Below are 27,172 nucleotides of genomic sequence, written 5' to 3'. Positions count from 1 at the left end.
GACAGTTAAAATAAATTGTACCTGCTGGTGAGACTGGTGGAGCCAGTGCGGGTTGAGGACGAGCCCAGACTAGAGAGCAGGCCTCGGTGGCCTGTGGGTGAGGTAACAGATGAGGTGGTGGTGGTTGTAGTGGACGACGAAGTGGTCGTGGAGCTCAAGTCCTCCTGTCTCCTTCCAAAAGAGCCACTGTAAGAACAATAGACTTACATCATTACATTTTATTGGTAACACACTTTCAACAATGTCCACACATATGCTGGAGATAGTTGTATCACTGTATTTCATTTAAGAAGAGAAGACACAATATTTGTTTTAACTAGGGCTGGAGAAATAAAGTGATTTGATTAATTTGTGTTTTTAATAGAGATTTTGAAAAATTGTCAAATCATAAAAATGAACATTAGTATGAAAAAAATGTACCCCTGACTTTTTTACTTGAAAAGCAGGGTTAGAGCGCATTTAAAAGTCTAATTCAAAAGTAAATTATTCAAATTGGATTTATTTTGTAATTGAGGGTAGTTTGCCATTTCTTCAATAATAAGATACAATAATAAAAATGATGAAAATGCTTCCCTTTTTTCAAAGACTACCAGTTCTTATTCTAACTTCAATTAAAATTGTAATTGTGAATGCAGGAAAAAAAATCCATATCACCCAGCCCTAGTTTCAGCTGTTAAAATATATAGATTTAATTAACTTACAATAGAAATCAATGCATCACCACAGCAATTAAAATACAGTCTATTTTAACCCTCAATATCACGTACCACATACCGTAGTTGGTCGCTGAGAAAAACATGATGCTGTTGGTGTATTAGTTTAAAATTTGGTTCAATTAAACATAAACGGTCTAACATGAAATGCAACAAAATGAACAGCAGTGGGGGCAGAGTAGAAAAGCCGTGTGAGGCCTGTACCTGCGGTAAATGCTGTAAGACTGGTAGTAAGAGGAGGGAGGCTGCCAGGGTTTAGTGCTACAGGTGTTAGGGTCCAAGCTGGAGGTGGACGAAGACTTGGCCGGCACGTCCCGCGTGCTGCCGCTGCGCCCTAGCGCTAGCGTATGAGACGTGCTGTGGTGTTTGCAGGTGGGTGGCAAGACAGGTTTGTTAGCGTGGTGCACACATACATACACACACAAATAACACAAAAAAACACACAAATGTGCACACTACTATCTACAAGGACTGCAGCTTTAAAACATCAATATTAGTGCAATTGTGACTACACAATCAATGGGCAGAAACATTTTCAGTAGTGAAAAGCTTTTTGTTCAACTAGGTTCAAATCAGACATGTTCTATTATTAAAATGACTGGTTAATGCATTACAAGGAGACTGGTTTGTACAGTCATGGTGCAACACATGATAACAAAAGAAAGCTTTTGATCTCAGAATCTACTATGCAGTATTAGAGCCATTTTTCATAATGATAAAATGAGGAAGTTGTCCCCTAGAGCTAACCTGCGCTGGTAGCTGGAGGTTCGGTTGGTGGAGGTGCTTCCTTCATTGTTCTTCAGGTCATCATCCCAGCGTCTCCGAGTGTAGGAGCCACTGCGTATTAGGTTTGTACTAGAGTCCCTATGGAACCACAAGCTACAATAGTATCCCAGGTGTTCATCACAATAATACTAAATGTGACATTTAGGTATACATTTCCATTATCCAATATTCCTAGAGCCACTCCCCAATCTAAAACATCTAAAGATGTAGCTTGTCATGTGCCATGCAGAGCCATGTGAACTTTTCCTTGCAACACGGCAGTGAGTAGGAGCTGTTCGTGCCATTGCACGTGTGCCTTACCTGTTTTCCTTCTCATCTATATCTGAAGTACTGGCCAGTCTCCTGGGAATAGTGGGAGCCACATATGCAAGTCGTGCTCCTTTATCTTTCTCCTTAATAAGAGATACACAATCACTCTCTATTCTACAAAGCACAAATCTCTTTTAGTGCTATTAGAGGAGCAGACCTTCTCTTTATCTTTATTGTCAAGAGAAGAGGACAGACGAGGACTTGAGGCAGAGCGCATCACCCCTGTAGTGTCCTTCTCTCTTTGGGCTTCTTTCGTAGCTGTGATCTCCGCCAAGGCCCCGTAGCTGCCGGTCTTCCTCAAACCCAGGCGCCATGATGCAGGAGATTCGTCTTTCCTCTCCTCCTCCACTTTAGGAGAGACTTTTCCAGCAGGCTGAACAACCTGTCAAAAGTGTGCCAACAATTAGAACACGCTTCTACAGAGCCAACAAGGAGAGTAAGTGACTGTGGTGAGTAACACAAATCATACATATCGAAATCAAGCAAGGTTTAATTTCCAGGAGCTGCAACTTTTAGTTTAGCCATGAAATACATGCCTTAACAGTCAGACACACCTGTAATATGACAACACGTGGTTAGGAGAAGATGCAGTTCTCCAAAAGGTTTTTAAAAGGAACTGTTGGATTTGGTGGTAAAATTAGGGTGCACGGACCAGTCAATAATAATACTTTTGTCAAATGATAATTGTTAAATGATCATGAAAAGACAACACATTTAGTACAGTGCATGTACCTTGTAAAGTAGGGCTGGGCGATATGGTGATTATCTGACAATAGCTAAAAAATTACATGTTGTTTTGGGATTAAGATTCAGTATTTCTCTTGTTTAATGCTGCTCTATGATTAAACACAGACAGTTTCCCCACCCATCCCAAAAAAAAAAAATCAACATTCCTAAGTCTCTGAGCGAGCGACAGGTGGAATTAAGAATCAGTGAAGTGAACTCATGAAAAAGTAAAGAACATTTATCAAGGCAGTAGAAAGATATTATAAGCATACATGAGTCGTGATAAAATACACTGCCTGGCCAAAATAAAAGTCGCCACCAAAAAAAAGGTTACACACCGCCTTTTTGGACCGCCTTTAGCTTTGATTACGGCACACATTCGCTGTGGCCTTGTTTCAATAAGCTTCTGCAGTGTCACAAGATTTATTTCCATCCAGTGTTGCATTAATTTTTCACCAAGATGTTGCATTGATGATGATAGAGTCTGACCGCCTTCTCCAGCAGATCCCAAAGATTCTCAATGGGGTTAAGGTCTGGACTCATTGACCATGCCATCAGGGAAGAAAAAAATCCATTGATGGAATAACCTGGTCATTCTCTGACCACATTCTTTGAGCACATACTGTTGCTGAACCTAGACCTGACCAACTGGAGGAGGCTCATACCTATTTGCTTAGTTAAATCCAGGTGGTGACTTTTTTTTGGCCAGGAAGTCTTTACTCAAGATAAAGAAAGTCATATTTTTGGCATATCGCCCACCCCTATGATAAAGTGAAAACAACACTAGGGTAGATGAGTAATTTTGCAGACAGGAGGTTCACCATCATCGCCTGGATCAGACCGCAGTGGTAAATGAGTGTTAGGACTCAGTGCTCATTGCATGGACAAGGACAAAACAACGCTAGTGCACACCAAAGCCTCACCATAGGTTTTTTTGGACCAAGAGAAATGCCAGTTTTGCGCAAGCCTTGGCGCCACAATGCAGGACAGCCGGGCTCCGCCACAGGCAGGGGGGGAGTGTTACATTCAAACTACAGCCAATCAAGGCAAGAGCCCGGGATGAGAGAGAATGCAGTGAGAGTGAGGGACAGAGGAAACAGAAAAGGCCACAATAAACAAAGAAGCAGTAGCAAAAGAAAGACATTTATAGCAAAGTTGGAAACAATGCTTGTAGCAAAAGAGCAAATGCATTTTGTGGGTTTTAATCTAACTTCTTTGAACTGATTGGATCTTTGTCTTCAGTACTACAAAATATCGACAGAAACTACTGATGCTTAAACTACACCAGGTATTTTGTAGCAATTGATCACAATTGAAATGAGCACCCCCACAACCTCAAGAGGTATTCCAAATTTGTATAATACAAAAATAAGTTTTACCATATTTGCTTAGCTTAAAAATATCTGATCTGAAAACGTATTATCTAAATCCAAGCACCTGCAGCCATAATTAATTAACATTAGTGCAGGTATCAATAGTATAAATGATATATAATATTCAGTTTAAGGCACTGGTAACTCAGGTTCAGTTGAGATTGTACTGTAGCCCCTTTTAAAGCCAGTTTTTAAACCAGTAAGAGAAGGGCAAGAGGGAAAATTTTTATTTGACGTCACTCAGGCAGCAGAGGGCAGCAGACTCAAGAAGGGAGAACATGATGATTGCGTTGTCACCACACACTGATGCATTCCTCATATGCAAGATACATCTAGTATTTTTAACCATGTCAGTAAGTGCAGCCAAAAGCCCATAGTGTCAGCTGAGCTCAAAAATACTTATAATAAAGACTGATATTTCTCAATAAAAAAGCCAAATTACTGTAGTTTTTAAGCAAGACAATGAATGCTGATGAGCGTTTAAATGATGGGCTAGCACAAAGATGACATCACACAATATTTTCAAGTTGTTACCAAGTATGACTTATGTGGATGTACATACCTTTTTAACGGGTGAAGTGGGCGTGGTCACCTGGTTGGTTGGACTTGTAGGAGATGAAACTGTAACTGTGGATTGGGTAGTGGCTGTGGTGTTGCTAACCACGGCTGAAGGTTTGCCCTTTTCTGGTGATGACAAAAGTAAATTGTGTGAATAGCATTTAAATAACTCAAAATATCTCAAATAATAACTAAATAAATGTTTGCGTTGACTCCAGTATGCACACTGCACCTGCTTCTGCTTCGGACTCAGAATCTTCCTCGTCCTCTTCTTCACTGGAGCAGCTGGACTCATCCTTCTTCCCCTCGTCCTCTTCATCCACCTTCTCTGGTTCTAAGGTGTCGATTCGTGGGGGAGTCTTCTCGGGCTCAAGCAGCAGGGTTTCTTTGCTGGTGTGTGTGCACAAGGGTGTATAAAAAGAAGACAATAGTTTAGAACACAGAGAGACTAATTCAATACAACTCTTTACACGGACAAGTTTGCTGAAAATTATAAAGGCTATATTCCAAATCAGTGCATTCATCATGTCCAATGTATCAATTATGTGCTTGTTTGCCAGCAGCAAATCTATAGGCATAAATTGATAGAGGAACTTTTTTATAGTATTGCTTAAAAATGTAATATGTTTTTTATGGTTGTCAAGGAGACACTAACTAAAAAAAAAAAATATGAAGAGACATATATGGTGATATCTAACATACTCCATGTTTTAGAGAACTACTAGTGATGTGCCTTTTACCGTCTTACTGCCACTAGTAAAACATTGTGTGTGAGTGGTAAAACTATAGTTTGATATGAGTCAGTCTTGTCTTTACCTCTTCAGTGGTTGTAGTGATTGGTTGTTGTCTCCAGTGGTACTCGTTTCAATCAAAGGAGACTTTTTAGCATCTTTCTTCTCATTCATCAACTGTAATAAATAAAAATGCATCACAGTTAAAACATAACAACATTAACAACAGCTTCTGAACCAGCAGTGCGGCCTCACTAGGTTTTGTTTCTTTTGTAGTTCTTCTAAGTATCCCAGGACATCCTCATCTGCTACATCAAAAGCTGTTTGACCCTGGGAAAAGATCACAGAGATGTTAATTTAGACAAGGTGAAGAGAAGTGATACACACATGACTAGGAGCTCACCATTTTGTTAATGAGGTCCATGTCACACAAGTTTTCCACCAGTATCCGACAGGCCTCCTCTTTACCCCAGTGAGCTGCTGCATGTAGAGGAGACCAGCCGTCATAGTCCTTTATATTTACATCATAACCTGCTTGAATTAAAAGTCTGCACAAAAGCAATGTGGGAGAAGAAATGTTTTGAAATGGTACTGATGGAAAATAATTTTAAAACATGAACATGGTTAAATGAGCACATAGAACAAAACTATGCTTACTTTAAAACCTCTACATATCCTTTAGCAGCTGCGACATGAAGAGCCGTTCCTCCGGACTTTGCATGTCGGACATCTTGGATCTGGCCACTGTTGAGCCACTGTCGGGCGTCTCGCAGCATGACCCGCTCCTCTTCTTTTCGAGCAGCTTCAATGTCCACTCCTACTCAGACACACAAGAAATTCACATGCAAAAGATTAAATCAATCACTTGAGTACAACATTAGGGTGTTATGGTATTACTTTTTTCTGAAATAAATTAGATGAGAAAAAAGAAAATTATTAATATTAACATCAACACTAGATTTCCAAGACATGTAAAATAAGTTGAACCAGGAATATGCCCTGATCAAGAAAGGCCTGAGAGCGTTGCATCTCATGATCTCCTTGGCAGCGCCATAAACAGTCTCTATAAAAAGCAGAGAGCCTCAGACTTTAAGTAGAACTACTGAACTGGAGATCAGTGGATGGACTCAGAGCTGGCTGTTCATCATTTTGCAGGAGAACAGCACCACACTACAGATAAAACAGGCACTGCTTATTGCTCTATTTTTTTTACCAAACTAACAATGACAAAAAGACAATGTGTTGATATCCATATTAAACTGGCACAGTAATTGAGTGGGGCTTTAATAGACGAAAGATAATCTGGATCGACTAAAGACATTACACATCGATTCATTCAATGGCAAAACTTCTTTGTAGTAGTTCTTGCGCAAGATCTTAATTTTTAGAAGTACTAGTAATCAGCATCTTCATGGAAAGGCAAATTAAACAGGGTAACTTATCTGAATTGTGGTGATTACACTAATAATTTTATTAGGATTTATAATGACTGAAAGGAGAATTTATAGAAAAAAAATGAACATGATCACCTAAGACACCATCAACTGTTTAATCGGATAAACAGTTCTAATGAGTACTATAGAAGTAGTTACAGAACAGAATAATCAATACATGACATTTTGGCCCTGCTGGCAGGGTCAGTGCTGTTGTCAGTGTTTGTTAGGGTTTTAACCATGTGTGCGAGCACAACAGCTAGCTTTCATTAGCAAACAGTCAGAGCAGTGTGGTTGGCCGGATGGTCACTTGACCCAAAATGGGTCAAGGAGAGCATCCCAGTGTTGTCGCTGTTGCTGGCTGATGATGGGAAACCATGGCCACTGCTTAACAAGTTTAACCTCATGACTGTGTCTGTGAGAGGGAAAATAACACATAGAGCACTGTTACACAACGCCTTGTTGCATAATGCTGCCTTCTACCTCTAGCACAGAGCACAGGATTGTCTGCATCTGTCCTGGCCCCAGTATAATCACATATACTCTTGAATTCATTCTATTTAGTCTGGGCAAGTTAGCTGAAGGCTAAGCCTCACATACAATAGAACTGAATGCAAAAGTCTTTTGCTCTTATGGAGGTATTGTTTAGATAAGGTGAAAACTTGGCAACATTTATGTTAAGTCAATCTAGAGACCCTGATATAAGCAATCTGAACATTTTTCATTAGTGTTTTTGTGGAATAGCTGCAGGACTAATAGTGAAGGGCTGACTTTGGTGGCCTTCTTTAGAGCACAGGGCTTAGTCTGTGCACTGAAGTGACACTGTACAATGCACTGGGAGACGTCCACTAACGTATGGACCCAAAACTGAGCAGCAGCTCTTTGGACCTGAGCCAGTAAGCACATCTATGAGCCGCCCCTAACTAAGAGGAGGGGCTTTAATCATTTCAAGAATGCCCAGGCCAAAAATAGACCGACTGAGCTTTACAGGTTTAGATCAGGCACATGAGAGGTCACACACAGCTGGATCACTGTCTGTTACATAAGGGAAATGAAACCAGAAGCCCAGTCTAAGGCAAGGGCTGCCTCCATTAACACACTTCTCACACTTTGGTCTACTCTGTGGCTTGACAGTGCTTTTAGGGACACCATTTGTCAGTTTATAGACAAATATTTTGCAGAACACTGGTCACTCAGGTGCTCAGCTTCACCTTGTCGGTTGATCTCGTTCTGAAGGAGCTCCTCCATTGCTTCTTCTTCAGCGATATCAAGAGGCGTCTCTCCTTCACTGTTCACAACTCCTACATTGGCACCTTGGCTGATTAAATATCTAAAAAATATAATAACAAAAATGTGAGGGAGAGTAAATACTAAACACTTTTTCAGATCAAAGTAAAAAGCATTTTTTACAGTATTGAGGGAAATAACGTATACTTACATTTGAAAATTAAGACAAGAAAAAGTGGTAATTGTCACAATAGTATTTCTTGTTTAAAATATAAAACATTGGATAAAATACATTGACCATTGTATCAGTGTATCATTGATTACATTTTATAAAATGCATAATTGATTACTACATTAATAAATACATTTCAGGTGAATATATGTAAATGTGGAGCTTTTGAAATAATATTTAGGTTATTTTTTTAGGTTATGAAAAAGGTAATTTTTTTTTTATTGTATTGTGCAAACATCCAGAGGTGTTCCTCAAGTGCACTGTGCTGTCAGCACTAGGCCAGAGCACCCTCTGACACAGGATGTGTAAACAGAGGTGTGTCTCGTGGTTGTTTTAGTGGTTTGACATGAGGAAGTCCGGACGAGAATCAAACCCTGATCACCTTACACAACTTTGAATACTTACTCTGCGATGTCCATGTACCCGCAGGAGGCCGCAGCATGGAGAGGGATCCAGCCCTCGTTGTCAGGCTGGTTGATATTGGCTCCATGCTCCACCAGGAAGGTCACCATGTCCACATTGTCGTCTATACAAGCCTGTGGACGCAGGGGACATTAGATCTAGATTAGGTTTAGGTTTCTGTGTGGACAGTACAGTCCCATGTTACAGAAAGCACCAAGCGTTACACGTTGTGACTGCGAGCTCAGTGCTCACAGAACTACAGCGGAATGTTGGCAGCTGTGGAGCTCCCCAAATGCTTGCACATAGTGGAGGTGCTTGAAATACCACATAGCATAGTACTAATGATGGAGGGGGTAGAGGTACTATCCTGTCAGTCTGATGTTTCTTACAGCAGTTATTTAGCAGTAGATGCTATGGGTCACATTGACACTTAGGTTATGGTTAACCTGCTACCAGACTGTAATACTGGGCACTACTTGATTTTCTATAACATTAACTTTGAAAGGCAATAGTTCAATTGTTCAAACATGACAACCCACATCACTCTACAGTGCCTTTTGGTTCTAGTTACCATGACAACACCAGCGTTGACATGGGAAACAGCTTGACACGCGGCAGCCTCACGTTTGGGGCACACGACTATCTGGCTTGGAATGCCTGTCCAAATTTGGTCGGTGTGCGCTCCCGTACATGGCCAGGGTTGAGGAGCTCCACAAAGGGCTTATCTTCAGCGCTGTGTTTGTGTATGAGCCACTGCATTTGGTGCACTCACTGCAGCTCCAGGTGCAGCCAATGTGTGGCCAAAACGGGTTTATCGCAATTTTATGATGGTAAAAAGCAACACAAGAGTAGTATCATAATGTTAATGTTAATGAGAATGAGAAGACAAGATTTTGACAGAATATATAGTAAATGAATTAAGTTAGGTTCACAGTTTTGGCCATTTTATTTGATATTTCTGCTGTCACTGTAGGACTGCTTCCATAAAGTGAGCCCAAGGCAAATGTAAACATCTCACAAGATCATTTTCAGCACATGTGCATAATCTTGTGGCAGTTTTATCTCACTGGCTCTCGTACATCCCTCGTAATCAATACTAAAATAGCTGTGTTTGCTGGGCCTTAAAAAAAAAAAAAGACAAAGTAACAATGCCCTTTTTGCCCATTTTAACATGTACAGTTTTTATGATGTAGTTTGGACCTCTACAAACACAGTCTCAATTACATGATTCTTATTTTAGGTTTATATTTCTGTCCATCAACAGTTAATGCTCCTGGACAAGTTTAAAATGTGCCCCCTCAGCCATATACTGATTTAAGAAAAACGCTCATTACAGATTACGTAAGTAGTATGACTAGAAGGCATCCTGTAAATAAGCAGTAATAGACCTTGTTCCTTCTCTTGTCTGCATTAAACCCCTGTAGGAGCCGGCACATTTATTATTATCTCATCTACATTGTCTTCGCTAAAAATGGAAGTGTACCCCTTAAGGCAAACTCGGAGCTGACCCATTTCTGTGTGTCACCACCAGCCTCCATCAGCATCCCCACAGCCCAACAAAGGTAATCCCATAATGGCAGCCATGTCTTAGCTGTACAGGTGCCAGAAAAGAGGTAAGGTTTGAGCAGAAAGGGGCTACACCAGCTAGCAGCAAGTGGAGTCATGAGAGAGACAGATATGAAGAAGAGGTAACTAGCCCCCAAGCCAAATGCAAATGATGCCATAGTGAGTCACACATTTATGCTGACTATGTGTAAAAGAGGGGTGGAATCTGCTCTGGAAAGTTCATGCAAGAGGAAAAACACAAGTCCTCCTCCGACCTAATCAATGAACACAGGAAGGATGTTCCATTTGCTTTGTCAATAGACAAATGGACACAGATTGCAGACAGCCACACAAGACTTTATCCAGTGCATTTGGAGGAAAGCACGTGCAAGGAGTGGCAGTATTTTAATAGCGTCAATGCATGTGGTTAATACAATATATAATTAAAAAAAAATTTTTGTTTTGTTTTATCATAAAAAGTTAAATATATTTCACATTTTGTTTTCTTAGTTTGTGTATTTAGATGTACATTTAATTTTTTTCAGATGCACTCTCTCTGACAGCCATCATCCATGTGAGGGTTGGGAAAGTGTCTTACCTAAAGATACAAGAGCTGGGATTGATCTGAGAACTAATTGGGTTATTGGGTTACTGCAGCTCAGGTATGTGCTCAAGGTTAAGTATGAATAAACACGTGGCCCAGTGGAAGTTGCAATAAGTACTGTATGTGAGTGTATGTATGATGTTTGATCTAGGGACAGAAAGATTATCGACAATCTTGATTATTCAGGTCACAATATAAATCATAAGAACTAAAAATGAATAATCCAAAACAAAATAAATGTCTAAACTAAAGCACTGTGGGGGAAAAAAAAACAAAACAACAACATTGGCACACAATATTGATTCAAATGGCGAGTTTGTCACGATACAAAAATTTCAAACTCGATTTCAATACTAAGGAATAGACTATACTCGATTCTGATTCCGATACCAAGATGATAATAAAAACAACAGAACATTAATCTAGAGAATAGAAATTACTACAATGATATTTTGAAAATGACTCTTTTATATTACCATGTATTCTTGTGCCCATGTCATCCAGGTAGGTTCCAGGTGGCCGATTGGCACAGCTGACTTTTTTAGTATTGACATTTTAGTTAGTATTAGTTTTAGTGTTGATTAGCATCAGAGTTTTGATACTTCTGACAACCTACTAGGTGGTAGAGGCTTACAAGTTTAAGTTTCACTGCTCCACCTGACTCTGGGTCACCAATAGACTCGTGAAGAAGAATCCTCCTTGCCTCAGAGCACACAAAGGAACCATTCATGACGTATGTATTAGCAGCCACACTAGAGTTGACATGTCACAATGTCTAGTACTGCAAATAATGCCCTTGTCCTATACACATTAAAATGTAATAGACACTTGGTCAATACAAAAATAATCAAACAAATACAAAATGTGAGTAGCAGAGAACTATAGGCACAATATCACAACCACATATTATAGATGTGCAACAATGTGTTCACTGTTGTGTCTGTTCACCATTGTTCTCCTCTAAATCTACAGAATCAGCACAGTTGTAATACTACATTGTAATCAGAAGTCGAACGTAGTAGTGTTGTCACAATACAAACATTTGAAACTATTGAGCATCAAGCCTCTTCCTTAATATCAAAATACAGATTTTAATATCACAATGTATGATCTTTTAAAGACAATAGACAATGCAACATGATAGTACTTATGCTATCATGTGGTCTGTTCTGAAAACGCTCAAGACTAATCTAAAAATGTTCATGAAAGGTCAAATTTATATGTGTGTTTTTAGTATTTACATACAGACACACATTTTTTTGTAAGATTAGAATGCAGCTATAACAGCCTGTAGAGTAAAAAGTATATTTTTCTACCCACCTAAAACCAAAACAGAAGACCAGCAGCACACTAAACTAGAACATTAACAATATCACTTTATTCAAACAATGATAATCAGGCAAATATAATGTAAGCAGTAGCGTTAATATTTGGACAGACTTTGAGTGTGTATTGTCCAACTGAGGGGCGTCTCTCAGTGGATTTTCCCCAAAGGAGTGCATATACAATACTTTCAATCGTCAACCATAAACGAACAAAAAAAAGAAGTTTTTCTATTAGAATTCTGCCTCAACATGTTGCACCTTTGTATGGCTGTTGAGATGTTATTTGGGGGATTTAGAGATTAGTAATCATTTTTTTTATTCTTCAATACTATTCAACAAACAACTACCAGAGACAACACAAGAGTCACCTTAACAGTGGGACAAGTGAACATCCGATTGGAAGATCAGAATATAGCAGTGTACCAACAACTTTAATGTGGAAGGGTCAACCAAATGCTGTTGAGTAAATATAACTGTAAATATAAGAGACTTTTATATTATTGTTACATATAGGAGTGATTAGGGGTATTAATTATTTAAGGCTAATGAAAGCACACAGATTATTATAAATTAAAATTCAACTTAATGTTACACATAGCACCAAAACTATCCAACTATGTGCCGTGTCACTTCTCCTAGACTTTTGGCAGCTACTTGAGTTCATGTGCAGAGGCCAGAGAAGAAATGCTGACAAAACTGAGCCAGGTCATAGGTGGTGCATCATGCTACACTCTTTAGTGTTGCTGCTGTTAAAGGTGTATTCAAGTCATAGGCATAGACACTGAGATATAAACTTGCTCTACATTTGCCATTTAGCTCCTGTCCATTGTCTGATTTACAATAGGTTAAACATGGGTAAATATAGTGGAGAGAGATGGGATATGGGGAGAAGCTCGTAGAAGACTAGGAGACACTCTGCTTTGCTAGCATGAGCCTGTGCATGTCTAAAACGCTCTTTATTTTGTATACTTTTTGCCTGAATTTATACGTTTCATCCCTTTAATAGCAGGACTGTACTGTAGCTATCAAGTCGGACCTGGGCTAGCATACCAGTGCAGAAATTCCCAGATAAGTAATACTCTTAGCCTTGGGGCTTCAGGCATCAGCGCTCTGGCCACTCCTCAAACTACGTCACAGGCTCAGAGCGCGCAGCCACTTCCACAAAAGGAATTCCTTTTCACTGCCTGCATTGAAGTATGAGAGCACTGTGAGAGAGGAGCTGGGATGTAACAAACTTAAACTAAAGATGAGTGACAAAGACATGAAGGTGCAGGAATGGATGACAGCAGTGTATTGTGGTGACACCAAAGGATTTGTCAGTAGAGCTGAGCGATTTAGCAAATTTTAATTGAATTATTGTGACTAAGTAATTTACAGATGACAATCATCAGTTTGGGCCTTTTTACATCAACAATGTCCATCAGTCAATCCTGTGGCAGAAAAAAGTCATATTGTTTGCTCTACATTTCAGACTGAGAAATACATATGAGAAATATATGTATTTTTTCTTGTGTTAAATGTAACTGGGGAAAAAGCATTAACTTGCTATTTAAGCTGAGGTACATTTTTTAAATAAGTTTTCAAACCTTATCATGACAAGCCATATGTATTTGTTATAAAGAATAAAAAAGAAATAATTAATTCATGATATATATATATTTTTTAACCCATATGACTCAGCCCATTTTTCCATACCTCAACAGTATACAAGAGAATAGTATACACACACTTGGGGGGGGGGGGGGGGGCTTGTTCTCTATTCAACCACATTCTCTGGTGGTTTTCCTCAAACAAACAAGATAACAGGAAGTACTCCTGAACAGGTCTCAGCCTTAAGATCTGGAGAAATCGCCAGGCACGGCACTGTTATCAGTTTCTGTTCTTGAAATTTTGCCTAAGCACCAATCAAGCATAGGTCAAATCACGAACAAACCTTACTTCAAGCAGTACAATACGACCCTCATAATATGTACAAGTGACAATATGCATAGATCACTAATCCAACATGTAAATCGTACTTTTAATCTTTGCGTATCACAGCTTCATAAGGGCCCATTTCTATTTTTTGTTCTATTTTAATCTATTTGAACAGAAAACAGAAATTGTAATTGAATAAAATGTTTGTTGATCATTATCATAATATCATTTGTTTCTGTTCTTCTGAGGCCAATGTACTGTAATATTTATTGGATCGGGAGAAAACTGTACTTTTGTCCCAACCTACTGTAACTATTATATTGCTGCCTGTATGACAGTATTCCATCAGAGACTGATATCACATTCACATATACAGCACTGGTACACATTATCACGAATGTGGGGTGACTCCAGACTATGGCACCATGTTCAGTGGCTGCAGTGTGTTTATGTCTGGGACAAAGAGCAGCAGCTCCTGTGCATTTGGCAGAGTTCAGGAGGCCACAGGGTAACACAGGGCGAGGGGAGGGGCAGAGTGCGACCAGCTGGGTCCCCTTCTCCTCACACACACATACATATACACATACACACACATTACGCTGTAGCTGCTGCTGCCTCTACTACCGAGCACAGCCATATATGGCCCTGGGATTCCCAAGTAAAGAGGGGAAAAATGTTGGACTCATCCTGACCATGTATATGACATGGGCTTCTGCATTACAACCAAAACCAAATACTCTATACTATATGAAACCTTTGTATGTGCAGAACCCAAAGGGCGAGGGGTGTTTTGAATGAGAGGTGAGCCTAAACAAAGGCCAGGTACGGGGAGGCAACCAGGTATCACTTTTACCACTTATGGATAGAAAAAAAAATAAAAGAAACTTTACATCCACTTTTGTGCAAAAGAGATATTGTAAGTTCTCATTGAGCAAATCACTGATTCAGATAGATTTCAGTTCCATTATCTGTCGGAGCAACACAAAGATTTTTGGGGACATTACAGCATTTTGAAAATTTTTGCCAAATAATTTACAGCACAATATGTACATGTTTCTGCATGTGGATTACACAACTACAGAGCATTCTTTAAATACCAGTAATATTGACTGTGGTTTAATGATCTAAAGGAAATGGTGTGTTTTATTAGCTGCAGTAGAGTACACAGATGTTTGCATATAAAGCCCTGAGAACAGGGACTTGCTGCAGGGACAACAGCCAAGCCAATGGAAACGCAGGCTCACGAATGGAGCCTCAAAGAGGAAATGAGAAAAATAAACAGTCACTTCCTGTTCCTCTCTGGACCCTGATCCCTCCTACCATCAGTAAACGACACACCACCACTGAAGCTGCCTCAAACACGTGTGACAGGGTCATCTTGTAAAAGTGTGTTTCAAAATATTAGCACATGCATACAGTGATAAGGTAGCATCTTATTTAACATTTAATGCAGTCCAATTAATCCAATTAAAAGGGCCGTTATCCACTAAAGAAATTCTTGTTTGATTGAAGACATGTCCTGCCAATCGATTAGTGTACTAAAAAGGGACTTGACAAAGCTCTCGAAACTTATTATTCAATAGATATCTCTATAATCTGGCCATGTATCTGACCCAAACTACAATCACAAGACCACAGCTGCACACCGTTTGTGCAGAAAAAGTACTGGGAAACAATGCATTTAAATAAAGTCAAATTAAATTTGTGATTCATGAGTTTAATTTGCCTTTTTACATACAGAACAAACATACAATGGCAAATCTACTGCCAATTCATTCACTCAACTTATTCTTTCTGCTGTTGTCTCGTTCAAATCCTTACAATCCAAATAAAATGATTAGTCAAAGTTTTGGTCGACCACAGATTAATCCACTTCACGACAAATGCCCTACAGCCCTACAAATGAACTGTAGTTATTATGGCCAATGATTACAAAAATCACATCATTGAGACTAAATGTCATGTGCAGTAACTTAAAGTGAGCTCTATGTGCACACACATTTCTGTGAAGGAGTTGCATGGGAGCTTTTTATATGTGTACGTTTATAACAGACCATTTTGTGCTAGATACATCTCCTCCTTATAATCCATCTGTTAATTTTAAGTGTGCTGAGACCTCTCTCTGAATCAATTGAATAATCGTAATTTCAATTATGATCTATACTTTTTTTTTCATTATGGTACCCTTTCTTAGATCTACTGAACAAACACCCGATGAAGACCAAGAACTGAGGATGAACTATCAATAAACAGACTATTTCACTTGCCAGGGACCTGGTTAGAGTTAATGGAATTAGACAATTTTTTACAATTTGAACTATTCATATTTTCTATATCACTTTGCTCAAGTTTTGAAACATAGTCTTATCTGTTGTGCCACTGGACACCTCGTTCCCTTTCAGGTTCCTAGAAAGGCGGAATGTGCTGAATGTTTTGTCAAAGTTGCAGGTTCTTTTTAAGTCAAACAATCATAACACTGGGTTACAAAAAAAATACTTTTGAAAGTTGTCTGTGTTTTTTCAACTGAATTAAGACCATTTTGCACCGCTGAATCCAAAAATGATATCCATTTTTCCTCAATCAGGTCAGGTTTTTATGCTAATTTGATTTAGAAAAATCCAATCTTCTGACTAAATTGATTACAATTTTGTGACATTATCAGTTGATTTTCTTTAATATTTCTCATCCAAAAAATGCTTTAGGAGATAAAAAATAGTTTTCTAACAGAATATATGAATTCAATGTTACGTTGTGTTAATTGATAAAAGGTAAGTACATGTAAATTGGAACGTTACGTTATCATTGCGCAAAATTCAGGACATGAACTTCCGTTTCTTTGAACCCCTTGAATGCTCAGCAGCAGGGATGTCTCTCTTCAGAGTCCAACAGTAATCAACCATCATGACTGCATCCCAGTGTCCCTGATAGCTGGTCTCCATCTCTTTTATGTCCTGATGGAATCTCTCCCCCTGCTCATCACTCAGTGATCCCAGATTCTCAGGAAACCGATCCATATGTGAGAATAAGTAATGCATTTTGATACTCATGTTGCATCCAAGGTTTCTGAAAGCAGACAGCATATTGGTGACAAGTTCTGCATAGTTCCTGGCCTTGTTGTTGCCAAGAAAGTTCTTCACGACCAGAACAAAATCCTTCCATGCTTGCAGTTCCACTTCGTTCATTGAGTTTTCAAACTCAGGATCTCTGATGAGCTGACGGATTTGAAGACCATCAAAGATGCCAGCTTTCAACTTCTTTATGGTTAATCCTGGAAAAGCATGGCACAAGTAAGTGAAGCAGCCACCATCCTTGTCTAGAGTTTTGGTGAACTGTTTAATCAAGCCGAGCTTGATGTGCAGTGGTGGGAAGAGTATCTTGTTTCTGTCTACCAGAGGATTGTTGATGATGTTCCTTGCTCTGCAAGGCACCAATTCCACCCGCACTGGCCAGTCCTTCTTTGTATAATTCTGAGCAGTGTCTTTACTATCCCACATGCAAAGAAAGCATGGGTACTTGGTGAAGCCAGACTGTTGTCCCAACAAAAAATTCACCAGGTCAACACAAATAAGCCACTCATGCTGATCATAACAAATTTTCTCCAACACATACTTCACCACTTCATACTTCTCCTTCATTGTAGTCGAGTGAGCAAGGGGTACAGAGGCAAACTGGTTGCCATTGTGAAGCAGAACACATTTCAGCGATCGCTTGCTGCTGTCAATGAACAGTCTCCAATCTTTGGGTTCATACTGTGGCACTCCAAGCCTATGCAGAAGCTGAGCAATATATTTACAGTACACCAAGTCCTTCTCTTCAAAGAAAAAAGGAGGAACTCTTGATGTCTATTGTGGTAAAAAGGTTATGCGAACACTGTCAGAGAGGAGGTTCTCTTCCTTCAATCTGGATGCCAATAGCTCAGCAGAGGACTTTGATAAGCTGAGATCGCAAACTAGATCATTTAGCTCCTTTTGGGAAAAAGGATGTGGAGCATCATCATTAAAAAACACTTCATCTTCTGGAACACTGGAGGAATCTTTATCACTGATGTCAGGAACTTCTCCAAAGACAGGTACTGGAATTTCATCACAGTGAGCTACAGGACGACGTGCTGATTCAAGATCAGGATACTTGAGGCTGCTTCAGTTCTTTCTGTTGATCCCAGTCACATCAATAGCCCAGAAGTAGCAGTCAGTGACATGGTTTGTTGGCTCCCTCCAAACCATGGGAACTCCAAACTTCAGACAACTCTTCTTGCCTTTAGTCCACTGCCGCAGATACTCGGTGCATGACTTGCATACCATGTGTGGTGCCCAAGCTTTATCTTGGTCACCAAGTTTAATACCAAAATAAGCATGGTAAGCACGCTTTATGAAACTTGTGACTGATTCCTGTTAGGAACATTGGTGTATTCACCGCAGATGTAGCAGAATATGTCAGGCTTATTTTTGCAAGATCTTCTAGTCGAAGCCATTTCTTTCACTTGTAATATAAAATAAAAATAAAAAAATTATAAGTTGGCACATGCAAAATCTTATTCTTCTTATCTTAAATTTTATAGCGAGAAATAACAGAATTTTGCATCATATGACATGAAAATACTCATACGTGTAAACAAAATCGTCAAAAAACAAAGATGTAGCTTAGTTCAGAAAGTTGACCTGATTGAGCAAAACCAATGTGATTTTTGGATTCAGCACATCAAAATGATCCTAAGTCAGCTAAAAAAAAATCTTAGACAATAAATTTAGTGTTGACCAGTGTAATACACTCACCTAAAGGATTATTAGGAACACCTGTTCAATTTCTCCTTAATGCAATTATCTAATCAACCAATCACATGGCAGTTGCTTCAATGCATTTAGGGGTGTGGTCCTGGTCAAGACAATCTCCTGAACTCCAAACTGAATGTCAGAATGGGAAAGAAAGGTGATTTAAGCAATTTTGAGCATGGCATGGTTGTTGGTGCCAGACGGGCCGGTCTGAGTATTTCACAATCTGCTCAGTTACTGGGATTTTCACGCACAACCATTTCTAGGGTTTACAAAGAATGGTGTGAAAAGGGAAAAACATCCAGTACGCGGCAGTCCTGTGGGTGAAAATGCCTTGTTGGTGCTAGAGGTCAGAGGAGAATGGGCCGAGTGATTCAAGCTGATAGAAGAGCAACGTTGACTGAAATAACCACTCGTTACAACCGAGGAATGCAGCAAAGCATTTGTGAAGCTACAACACGCAAAACCTTGAGGCGGACGGGCTACAACAGCAGAAGACCCCACCGGGTACCACTCATCTCCACTACAAATAGGAAAAAGAGGCTACAATTTGCACGAGCTCACCAAAATTGGACAGTTGAAGACTGGAAAACTGATGCCTGGTCTGATGAGTCTCGATTTCTGTTGAGACATTCAAATGGTAGAGTCAGAATTTAGCGTAAACAGAATGAGAACACGGATCCATCATGCCTTGTTACCACTGTGCAGGCTGGTGGTGGAGGTGTAATGGTGTGGGGGATGTTTTCTTGGCACACTTTAGGTCCGTTAGTGCCAATTCGGCATCGTTTAAATGCCACGGGCTACCTGAACATTGTTTCTGACCATGTCCATCCCTTCATGACCACCATGTACCTGTCCTCTGATGGCTACTTCCAGCAGGATATTGCACCATGTCATAAAGCTAGAATCATTTCAAATTGGTTTCTTGAACATGACAATGAGTTCACTGTACTACAATGGCCCCCACAGTCACCCGATCTCAACCCGATAGAGCATCTTTGGGATGTGGTGGAACGGGAGCTTCGTGCCCTGGATGTGCATCCCACAAATCTCCATCAACTGCAAGATGCTATCCTATCAATGGGCCAACATTTCTAAAGAATGCCTTCAGCACCTTGTTGAATCAATGCCACGTAGAATTAAGGCAGTTCTGAAGGCGAAAGGGGGTCAAACACCGTATTAGTATGGTGTTTCTAATAATCCTTCAGGTGAGTGTATAACTACTCCAAACACACAATCTGCATCATTAACACTAAAAATATGTCTGATTCTGCACACAAACCTCAGCAGTTGAGTTAGCAGCAGTTGAATATTAAAGATACACAGTCTATACAGTCTCAAGATGGACAAGAGTCAAGTGGTATCAACCAATTAAAACAAAAAGATAGATTTAAGGCATTTTTGAAGTAGAAATCCTTTATGTTGTGAGGTTCATACCATACCACCACATTTCGACCTTTATGCGGTCTTCTTCAGGGCACGCAATAAAGAGCACCAGGTAGCAAGTGGTAGTCACATGATGCAGTCAAATGATGCAGTCTACTTCTACATAGGGCTGGACAATATGGCTAAAAAAAATCCCATTCTTTTTGCACACTGGACGATTACAATTTAGATTTTTTTTAAACCAAGTCAGAGCAGTGACTGCTCTTTTAAACAATTAACTCATTTTTATTCTTATCAGGTTATATTATGCAAGAAATTGTAAACTACCTTAATTTAGATGTGTAAAGATATCTAATTGTAATTGCACAATAACTCTAATTTTCAAGTAATCATCAATTCATAATCCTCAATTTGATGATTTTGCTTTTTTTTTTTTTTTTTAATCTTGATGAAAATGAATTAATCAAATTGATTTGGTTAGTTACTCAGCCCCCCCCACACACACATATATATATATATATATATATATACACACACACACACACACACACACATATATATACACACATATATATATACAAAAAAAACAATAGTTTGCATTATAAAAACATTACCCATGTAGAAAACAACAAATGCTCAAAACTTTTGTCATTTTAAAGATCATAGATAAGACCAAAGGACCCAAAGAACTAAAAAAATACATGCCTTTAGAATTTTAATATTTTTTTTGTAATGGCACCATTACACTTTAAATTATATTTAAAATATGTATTCAAATTCAAAACTTCTAAATGAACTGGTACAGTTTTGTATTGAGCTTTCCTAAATATACTGGTGTGTGACTGTGTTCGCGTTGGTATGTCCCTCACAAAATGAAGAATTTTTACTTTAAAATCAGACTGCCTTGGATCATTTCTGTTTTAATGTCTTCCTTTCCCATGTATCTTCGATGAGCACCTGATCAAAGCACCTGAAATTTGGGCTTTGAGTAGGGCAGGGCTATTGACCAAACATGAATCAAGATTGAGATTCAGTCATTCCTAATTGTCAATGATCAGCTCGGGTCTATGGCCAATTGTCTATCAGTAAAAGCATTTGGCTTGGAGTTGAGTTCAGATATTAGTGTTAAATTGCAACTAATAAAAATTTGTAAAGTTTATGTTCAGGAAATAAATTGATAAACAAACTATTTAGTTATCACTTTATTAGTATTAAACTCATTTTCATCTAATAATCACAATAATTCACAAATCACAATCAACAGTTTTCTATTTTTCTATTTAAACCACACAGAAATATGATGCATGACTTGGTGGTGGAGAGTGACAATAAACACTTGTTTGTGGCTGTTCCAGGTGTTGAGGTGTTCCAGTTTAAAAAAGGCTTATAAAAAATCCCTGCAGGAGGCTTGAGACTGCTGCCAACAAACAGTGAGGCGGCATTAAGCAAGCTGCCTTAAGTGGAAGACAGACACTGGGCCACAGGGCGGGAAATAACAAGCTGAGGTCATCCCACAAGCATCTGCAGCACCTACACTCAACACTACACTGCACAGGGCCAGAGCTGCCCCAGATCTGGTGGGCACCTGGAGACATCCTACCCTCTTTTATGAGGCAAAGACAGAACAACATTTAGGCAAACATCACAACAGCACTGCACCCTCCTCTATAGGCTAGTGCAATGACTGACACAATATTGAGCCAAATGCCTTTAGGGCAGGGTCAAGTGCACATCGGTGTAGTTAGCTTAGCTCTACGTGGCAGCCAGTTCCAGACTGAGGAATTCTCCAGCGACCCTGGGTGAACCAGTTCCAACCTGCACTAAAGCTCTTTTAACTCTCAAACTCAGGTTAATATGAGTGTCAGGCTTTTTATGTCATCATTGTTTTGTTGCAACTAAAACAAACAATACCAAAGTACTATTACTTAAAATGAGTGCAGGCAACCTGTCTTCAAAATAACATTAGCTTAGGATTGTAAAAGGAGAAGTGCTTTTGTCTGAAAGGCAGCATGTCACACAAGTAATGAGAAACTTGACATATTGCACAGCTTTGGCGCGCAAATGCCATCGCAACTTCCTCCTGATGATTATAGGGTTGGAAGAGACAACAGCGAGGAAAAGGCAAAGACACAAGTGCCCATTACACACAGGTATAATATGAACACTCATCTCACATTATTCACAGAACAATTGTCTTTCAGCTGTTATATATTGCAGTTGTGTTTTTTTAATTACGATAAAAAAGTCTCTTGTAAATCATGTAGTACAGCCACAGCTCAGACAAAGGGCAAAATAATCCAGATTCAACATCATTATGAATAATTGAGTTGGACTCTGCTGTGTGCTTCAATATACAAGCCAGACACAAAAGACCAGCAGAGAGTCTTTGCATGTAAAAGCACAATAGTCCAAATGTCAACTGCCTCTAAGAACACGAAAACATTAGCTTTCAATATTATTGTGTGTCACTGCCATTTGTACAGATTTACTTGAAATAGAGTGAAACAGATTGTTGGTATAAATAACAACATATCGACATGTCATCAGATAGACCGATAACAGATATAAAGATTAAAAAAGAAAACCTGTGTCTATGGAAGACTGTGCACAATACATTTGTTTTTCCTCCATCACAATGGCCAACTGCACCCAGCACCACAGCTGAGAATCCTGGAGTCACCACAATAGAGCATGCAATTGCACTTTAGACTGGGGTTAAATCTGAAGAAAAAGAACAAGTAGATCCTATCATCCAACTCTTGATCTGCAGCCGTTCATTACAACATTCAAAATGTTGATTTGATTCTCAGCTGCAAAGCAGTGCCAGTGACTGTTTCACTTTTCTGTTATGCAACTCCCACTCAACACGGCAGATGCGAATCCACCAACACAAGAGCAACAACCTTCTCTTAGTTGTCATGGAGACCATGTTCATCGAGTCAGGGTAATAATGAGGGGGTGAAACGTCAACAGAGACTTTGTAACACCCCGAGAGTGGTGGCAGTGGTCAGCACACTCTGATCGCTGCAAGAACAGGTTCAGGAGCAGGTCAGTCAGGGGACAGCTCCCTCCACTTTAATGGCCTCTGTGGAGCTCAGTGGGCATCAGTCAGCTGGGGCTGGGCACAGTACGGTACAAGCCAGCTCCTGAGGGAGGGGCTTAGGTGACAGCTGAGGAATGTCTGCTGTCTCTCTCTTTGCCATGGTTTCCAGCGACTGTCATGTGAGGAATGCACAGACTACGACAACAGGATCTGGAATGTTACCCTCCGAGACAAGTTTAGCCACCAGGATCTCCACTTGTCTACTACTGAGACTATGGGACTTTGTACACCTTCACACTGTTCACCAGAATCCAGACACTTTTGTCAAGATTTCAGGAAACACAAAGTAATGCTTGTTTAAAAAAAAAAATATCTCTGTAATGGGCTTGGCCAGTTGTGTAGGAATAAGAAAATAATAAGTAGTTTGCAATGTTTCTGAAATTATGGAACACAGTTCATCAGCAATAACTTATTTTTGATGTGACAGAAGGTTGGTGACTCACAAAAGAGAGGCACTAGCCTAAATGTGAGATTATGACAAGCTAGCACTACAAAGTCCAGACTCTGACTCATACCCAAACATAGCATCATCCTCTTGAAACACAGTTTGGATTAACTTCTGGCAGTGGAATGAATAGTTGTGCACTGGTCATGCACAGATTTGACAATAATTCCATGGATCAATCAACTGGCAAGGATCAAACCTGCAATCTATAAGAAGTTTGAAGCTTCATGCAGCTAGATAAGGAGAATTGTGAAGTGTTGCTCAAGTTAATTACTACATTTCAAAATAAGTCCATATTTCCATGTATAGAGGTACATTTACTTGTTATTTGACTTTATACATGTGCAGCTGGGCATCTTAATAGTTTAACCCTGCGATGACAATAAATAATGTTAATGTGAAACTTGAAGCTGCACCTGTACAGCAGTGGGCTTGAAATGATTAATATGCAGCTAGTTTACAAGACCAGACACGTTGCCATGAGTAAAGGGGTGACATAATTGAAGCTATTTTCTAGCATGGTTTCTTTTCTAATCAATGTCATAATGTTGCGATTTATTAACGTTTATTATCAACTTGAAGTGCCGGTTATAAGACTAAATGTATACGCAGGTCTCCGTAGTTGCTGTCACAAAAAAAACCGCTGAAATATCTAAAATGAAACAGCACAATTGGTAGAGGCTTTAAAATGTTATCTCTGCAACAAGATCAATAGCCAAAATTATTAGTTTAAGGTGAATATCTAAGAAATAATTCACACACGAGTCTTGATAATGCCGCTTAGAATACAGACTCTGGTTTTAGTTTGTATTGGCCGCATACTATGGTATTTAACTGAGGGTAGTATATTTAATATAATACAAGAACATAGTTTGGTGTGATTAACAATTTCTGTTGTTTGTATGCTGCTGGGACACAAATAAGGGGCCGACACAGCTAGCTAGCATTTGACTAAAGCCGATATTTCAACCGAAGTAGAAAATCTATTGTACCAGTTTGTTAAAACAACGAATACAACAGATACACAGATGGTGTGGTTAAACATATTGGCTGACAAATATCTCAATAGAAAAAACGACGCACTACTCAAATATGTTAGCTTCTCTTAGCTTAGCTTGTTCGCTACATTAGCTTACTATTTATGTAGCAAACACGAAAGAACTCTGATTCAGGATCTTTTTGTTGTCGACAGCCCCTCTCATGAACTATCAATAGGTTCAAATACAATAGACCTACATGCTGTGGGTAAGTGAAAAGGTATGAAAAGCATTACAAGCAACTGGGTGACGGTAGAATTTACTAACACAACTTCCAACTCGATAGCCCGATTGTAGCCATGGTTGTGGAAAATATTTGGGTCTCGAGAATTACCTAACTAAAAGAAATATATTGTTGGCATTTCCAGTCAAATATATGAAAGCAGAGCTGATCAAAAAACTGTCTTCTATGTACTTGAAATCTTGATCTAACAATAATTTACAACAGAACAGGACAACAAACTGTTCCTAGCTGTGGCTATGGGACAGGCTAGCTAGTTTGTACTGAGCCATGAAATGCACAGGGAGGCAATCATTTTGGTTTGTTGCTTTGTCCCCTTTTTACCAATAACGACACACAGGTGACCACTGAACTCACTTCAGGTAAAGTTTCCCATAATGAGGTGGGGAGTGTTGGGGATCGTCTTGAAATGGACGACTTTACTCAGTAGGTAAACAACAGGAGGAGAATGGCTTCCATTTGACAGGTGTTCCAGGACAAGCAGACATTTATGCTGTGTAGCGCTGTCGTTGCAACGAGTGTTTTGTACATCCAATGAAGTTAACCACAAACCTGGTGGAGAGCTGTGAGGCCGTCTACATTGGCGTAGTTGATGTCAGCGCCCCGGTCCAGCAGACGGAGCACCTCCTCGGTATCGCCGCTTGAGCAGGCGGCCAGAAACACGGCGCCATCATCGAACTTCACCTTCGTCTTCTTCTTTTTCAGAACAGGAGGCTCCAAATCCGTCTCCGAGCCTAACCATCGCTTTAACTGCTCATTCCTCTTCTGCTTGGCGTCCGCCATCTTCATCCCCCTCCTGTCTCGGGGTTCTTATCTTTCTCCGAGAGAGGATATACTTTATAGTGCCACTATCCCACAGCGCACTGGGGCGTGGGAAGGGAGGGCAGGCGAGGAGGAGGAGGTATCTCTGCGAGCGAAAGGCAGAGGGCGTCTGGATACTTGTTTCAAAGTCTCGCGAGAACTGCATCTCAGCAGCTGCAGTATAACGTCATCATCAACAGATTATGAGGGGAGAGTGAGCAGGGTAATCCTTACACACCATGAGCACCAAATAAGACATGGGCACTTGAAAATATTACATAACAGCTAACTTACGGGTAGTTTACACAAAGAGGTGGCATAACAAGTCCACATCTCAGCCTGGCTTCTTCAGCTACTGATTTAGGCCTTTAGGCCTATACATTTCACCCTATTGACAACTCGCATTAATTACAAAATACATTATTTGAAAGTTACAATTTAATACAAAATAACAGTACTATATGAGTAGCCGTGCAAGATTATATTCCCCACTTTTAGTTTCCCCAGAAGACTTCCCCCTCCTAATCAGAAATGAGCCAGATAGACTATTGGTGCTGGTGGTACCACACTCCCCTCCTGCTCAAGTCCCATGCAAAAGAGCTGTCTGGAAGACAAAAATAGCAATTAATGAAGGTAATGAAAATATGAGATTGCTTATATTTATTTTATGTACCAATGTTTATTATCATTCATTATTACTCATGATGTTTTTGGTCCCTCATTGTAGAATCATAGTGTGATGGCACTATAGTGCAGCAATAGGCCTGTTTTGGCATATTATTGTATACCATAATGAAACCAGATGCAACAACACAACATTATCACAGTCACTCAAAAAAATTTCTATTCCTACCTATCTAAAAATTCCAGCTACAAGACCTTGTCGGAACTCTTCAGATGATAAATTGTACAACTGTGGGGAAATTAAGAAGTCACATTTATACAAAGGAAATGCAAATGCTCACATAAAGGTCATGGGAGGAAATATGTCAGCACACCATTTCTATTAGACACAATATAAAAAGCTATCAAGGGGGCTGCTAATTAACGATGCGTGAAGACAAAAGGGCAGTGGTCTTTCCAGGAGGACTTATAATGTGTGAGTTTGTGGGGTGATCTAGTATTATGTAGGCAACAGCTGAGAGTTAGACACTGGACAGAAATAGGCTAGCCACTTTTACTTCATCAGGAGTACTGCAGCTAGACCACCACTTACTTAATTGTTCTCTGTCTGTGCCAAACCCAATAACAAAAGGTGCTTGATTGAGGTAACCAAATTAAAAGGTCAGGAGCATTATCTTGGGTATGTCTATATGGACAGTGGCACAGTGTAAGCAGCAGACCTATGGGATGGTGAAGTGGTGACAGCCCAATAAGACAAGAGTGTTTGAGCGACCTTGTTTCCTCAAGGAAGATGGCTAATAATAGGACAAATCTAGAGCTGTGCTGGGGTCTGTAATGGGTTAGAGCTAAATGCCACTATGATGTAAATTAACTAAGAGTGCCATG

General features: G+C 39.6%; 1 protein-coding gene across 5 annotated transcripts in view; it reads right to left on the bottom strand.

The window, feature by feature from the left end:
- Positions 1-25,835, bottom strand: part of ppp1r12a (protein phosphatase 1, regulatory subunit 12A) — a 33,249-nt gene extending 7,414 nt beyond the window's left edge. The window contains exons 1-14 of one of the 5 annotated variants that reach the window (XM_055231866.1): positions 25,415-25,835; positions 8,494-8,624; positions 7,841-7,959; positions 5,854-6,013; positions 5,600-5,744; positions 5,452-5,526; positions 5,282-5,373; positions 4,698-4,855; positions 4,470-4,591; positions 1,966-2,190; positions 1,800-1,891; positions 1,461-1,577; positions 918-1,070; positions 22-186 (exon numbers count right to left, since the gene is read on the bottom strand). In XM_055231866.1, the coding sequence (XP_055087841.1) occupies positions 22-186; positions 918-1,070; positions 1,461-1,577; positions 1,800-1,891; positions 1,966-2,190; positions 4,470-4,591; positions 4,698-4,855; positions 5,282-5,373; positions 5,452-5,526; positions 5,600-5,744; positions 5,854-6,013; positions 7,841-7,959; positions 8,494-8,624; positions 25,415-25,651 (1,991 nt within the window). In that variant the 5' untranslated portion in view covers positions 25,652-25,835. Of the gene's footprint in view, positions 1-21; positions 187-917; positions 1,071-1,460; positions 1,578-1,799; positions 1,892-1,965; positions 2,191-4,469; positions 4,592-4,697; positions 4,861-5,281; positions 5,374-5,451; positions 5,527-5,599; positions 5,745-5,853; positions 6,014-7,840; positions 7,960-8,493; positions 8,625-25,414 lie in introns of all 5 variants that reach the window. The other 4 variants (XM_055231865.1, XM_033989964.2, XM_055231867.1 and 1 more) reach the window with 4 other exon arrangements.
- Between the last annotated feature and the right edge of the window lie 1,337 nt (positions 25,836-27,172).

The sequence above is a fragment of the Periophthalmus magnuspinnatus genome, chromosome 23 (genome assembly GCF_009829125.3).
Source record: "Periophthalmus magnuspinnatus isolate fPerMag1 chromosome 23, fPerMag1.2.pri, whole genome shotgun sequence".
Taxonomy (NCBI): Eukaryota; Metazoa; Chordata; class Actinopteri; order Gobiiformes; family Gobiidae; genus Periophthalmus; species Periophthalmus magnuspinnatus.
The sequence above is the reverse complement of the archived record's forward strand: the minus strand, read 5'-3'. Positions and strand labels throughout refer to the sequence as shown.